Raw genomic sequence first — 1,381 nt, forward strand, 5'->3', positions numbered from 1 at the left:
GCGTGCAACTGCACGCTTTGATTTTTGTGGACAACAACTATGCCTCGCTTAACATACGTCACGCACTCCGTTGCTCTTATTGGTTTGTAGATCTATCCAATTGAGTGCAGAGGCATTTTTTTCCTGGTTCGTTCGAAACACGCCCCATAATCACAGCTCTATGGAGCAGTATCAGACTCATATTCTGCCTAGAATTGAGTCAGACTACGTCAGGCTATAAGTTTATAACCATTCAAAGGTAATAACACTTTTCTAACTCACTGAACATGTAATTAAAGGTACACTTACTTCAGACCTGTCAGCTCTTTCCCAAAGAAGTGGATAACCACTGTACTAAAAACAAAGCTAGAAAATACTGTAAACAATCCGGCAATACCTGCAAATACAAGAGGAAAAATATATATATATCAGTTTAATGTTAACCAAAACAGTGTGTGATTGATTTAAACAGGAGTTAGGTTAGGTTAGGTTAGGTTATGCAACCGACAGCAGTCGGTTATTTTCACAACCTGTCATCATACTGACCCAGAATATATTTGGATCCCAGCTGTAAGAGGTTCTTAAACTGGAAGTAGATATAAATAATGGCCATGCAGCGAGTGATGGTCAAACTGATGATATCACTACTGGGGACTTCCTGAAAGAAAAACACACAAGCTTTGATGTTAGAGTTATGGAAACAAGGTATGATCTTCCAAACATTACAATCACACCTGTCTCACCTCTTTCACCTTGGGGCAGTTATCCCAGCTGCACATCTGACTGCTGGTGGAGAAGCTGTTCATGTTCATGAGGCAGATGGTGACGGCCAGGGTCCCCACGATCACCTCCCACGGGTGGGAGGCCACCAGCAGGCCGTGGAGCCGAAAAAGACGGGCCAGCATGATGCTCTCAAGGGTGTCTGCTTGTTAAAGCTCACTGCTTCATCTGTAACGTTAAAATATCACTTAAAAACAAACTGACGGGGTCTAGATAAATGTTAAAAACCAGTTCTATGACAAAATATAGCAGCTGACGCAGCTAACAGAAATGTACATAGAAAACCAACTGAATTTACACTTTAAATCGGACACAGAGCTACTGTTAGCATTAGCAATATTAGCTGTCTCACCCGGGTCGTCTAAAAAACCTCTTACAAGGTTAAAGCTTATTTAACACCCTTCAATCTTCATGCTCGGCGCCATTATGACTTCTACATAACTCAACGGGGATTTCTTACCGTGGTCAGAGGGTTCTTCCCATAATAGTGACAGCTCTGTCACTGGACTGATGTAACGGCACACCAAACCAACATGGCGACCCGGAAGTGCTGATCGCATATCTGTGTCGTCATTGCTGGGACGTGACGGGGCGGGGCTAAAAGCAAAATAAATTACGCATT

General features: G+C 42.8%; 1 protein-coding gene across 1 annotated transcript in view; it reads right to left on the minus strand.

Moving 5' to 3' along the window:
* Nucleotides 1–1,314, minus strand: part of LOC107090374 (3-hydroxy-3-methylglutaryl-coenzyme A reductase-like) — a 17,156-nt gene extending 15,842 nt beyond the window's left edge. The window contains 4 exon segments of the mRNA XM_015383707.1: nt 289–376; nt 526–637; nt 723–927; nt 1,220–1,314. Coding sequence (XP_015239193.1) covers nt 289–376; nt 526–637; nt 723–884 — 362 coding nt within the window. The 5' untranslated portion in view covers nt 885–927; nt 1,220–1,314.
* Between the last annotated feature and the right edge of the window lie 67 nt (nt 1,315–1,381).

Source organism: Cyprinodon variegatus, unplaced genomic scaffold (genome assembly GCF_000732505.1).
Source record: "Cyprinodon variegatus isolate N-32 unplaced genomic scaffold, C_variegatus-1.0 Scaffold292, whole genome shotgun sequence".
Taxonomy (NCBI): domain Eukaryota; kingdom Metazoa; phylum Chordata; class Actinopteri; order Cyprinodontiformes; family Cyprinodontidae; genus Cyprinodon; species Cyprinodon variegatus.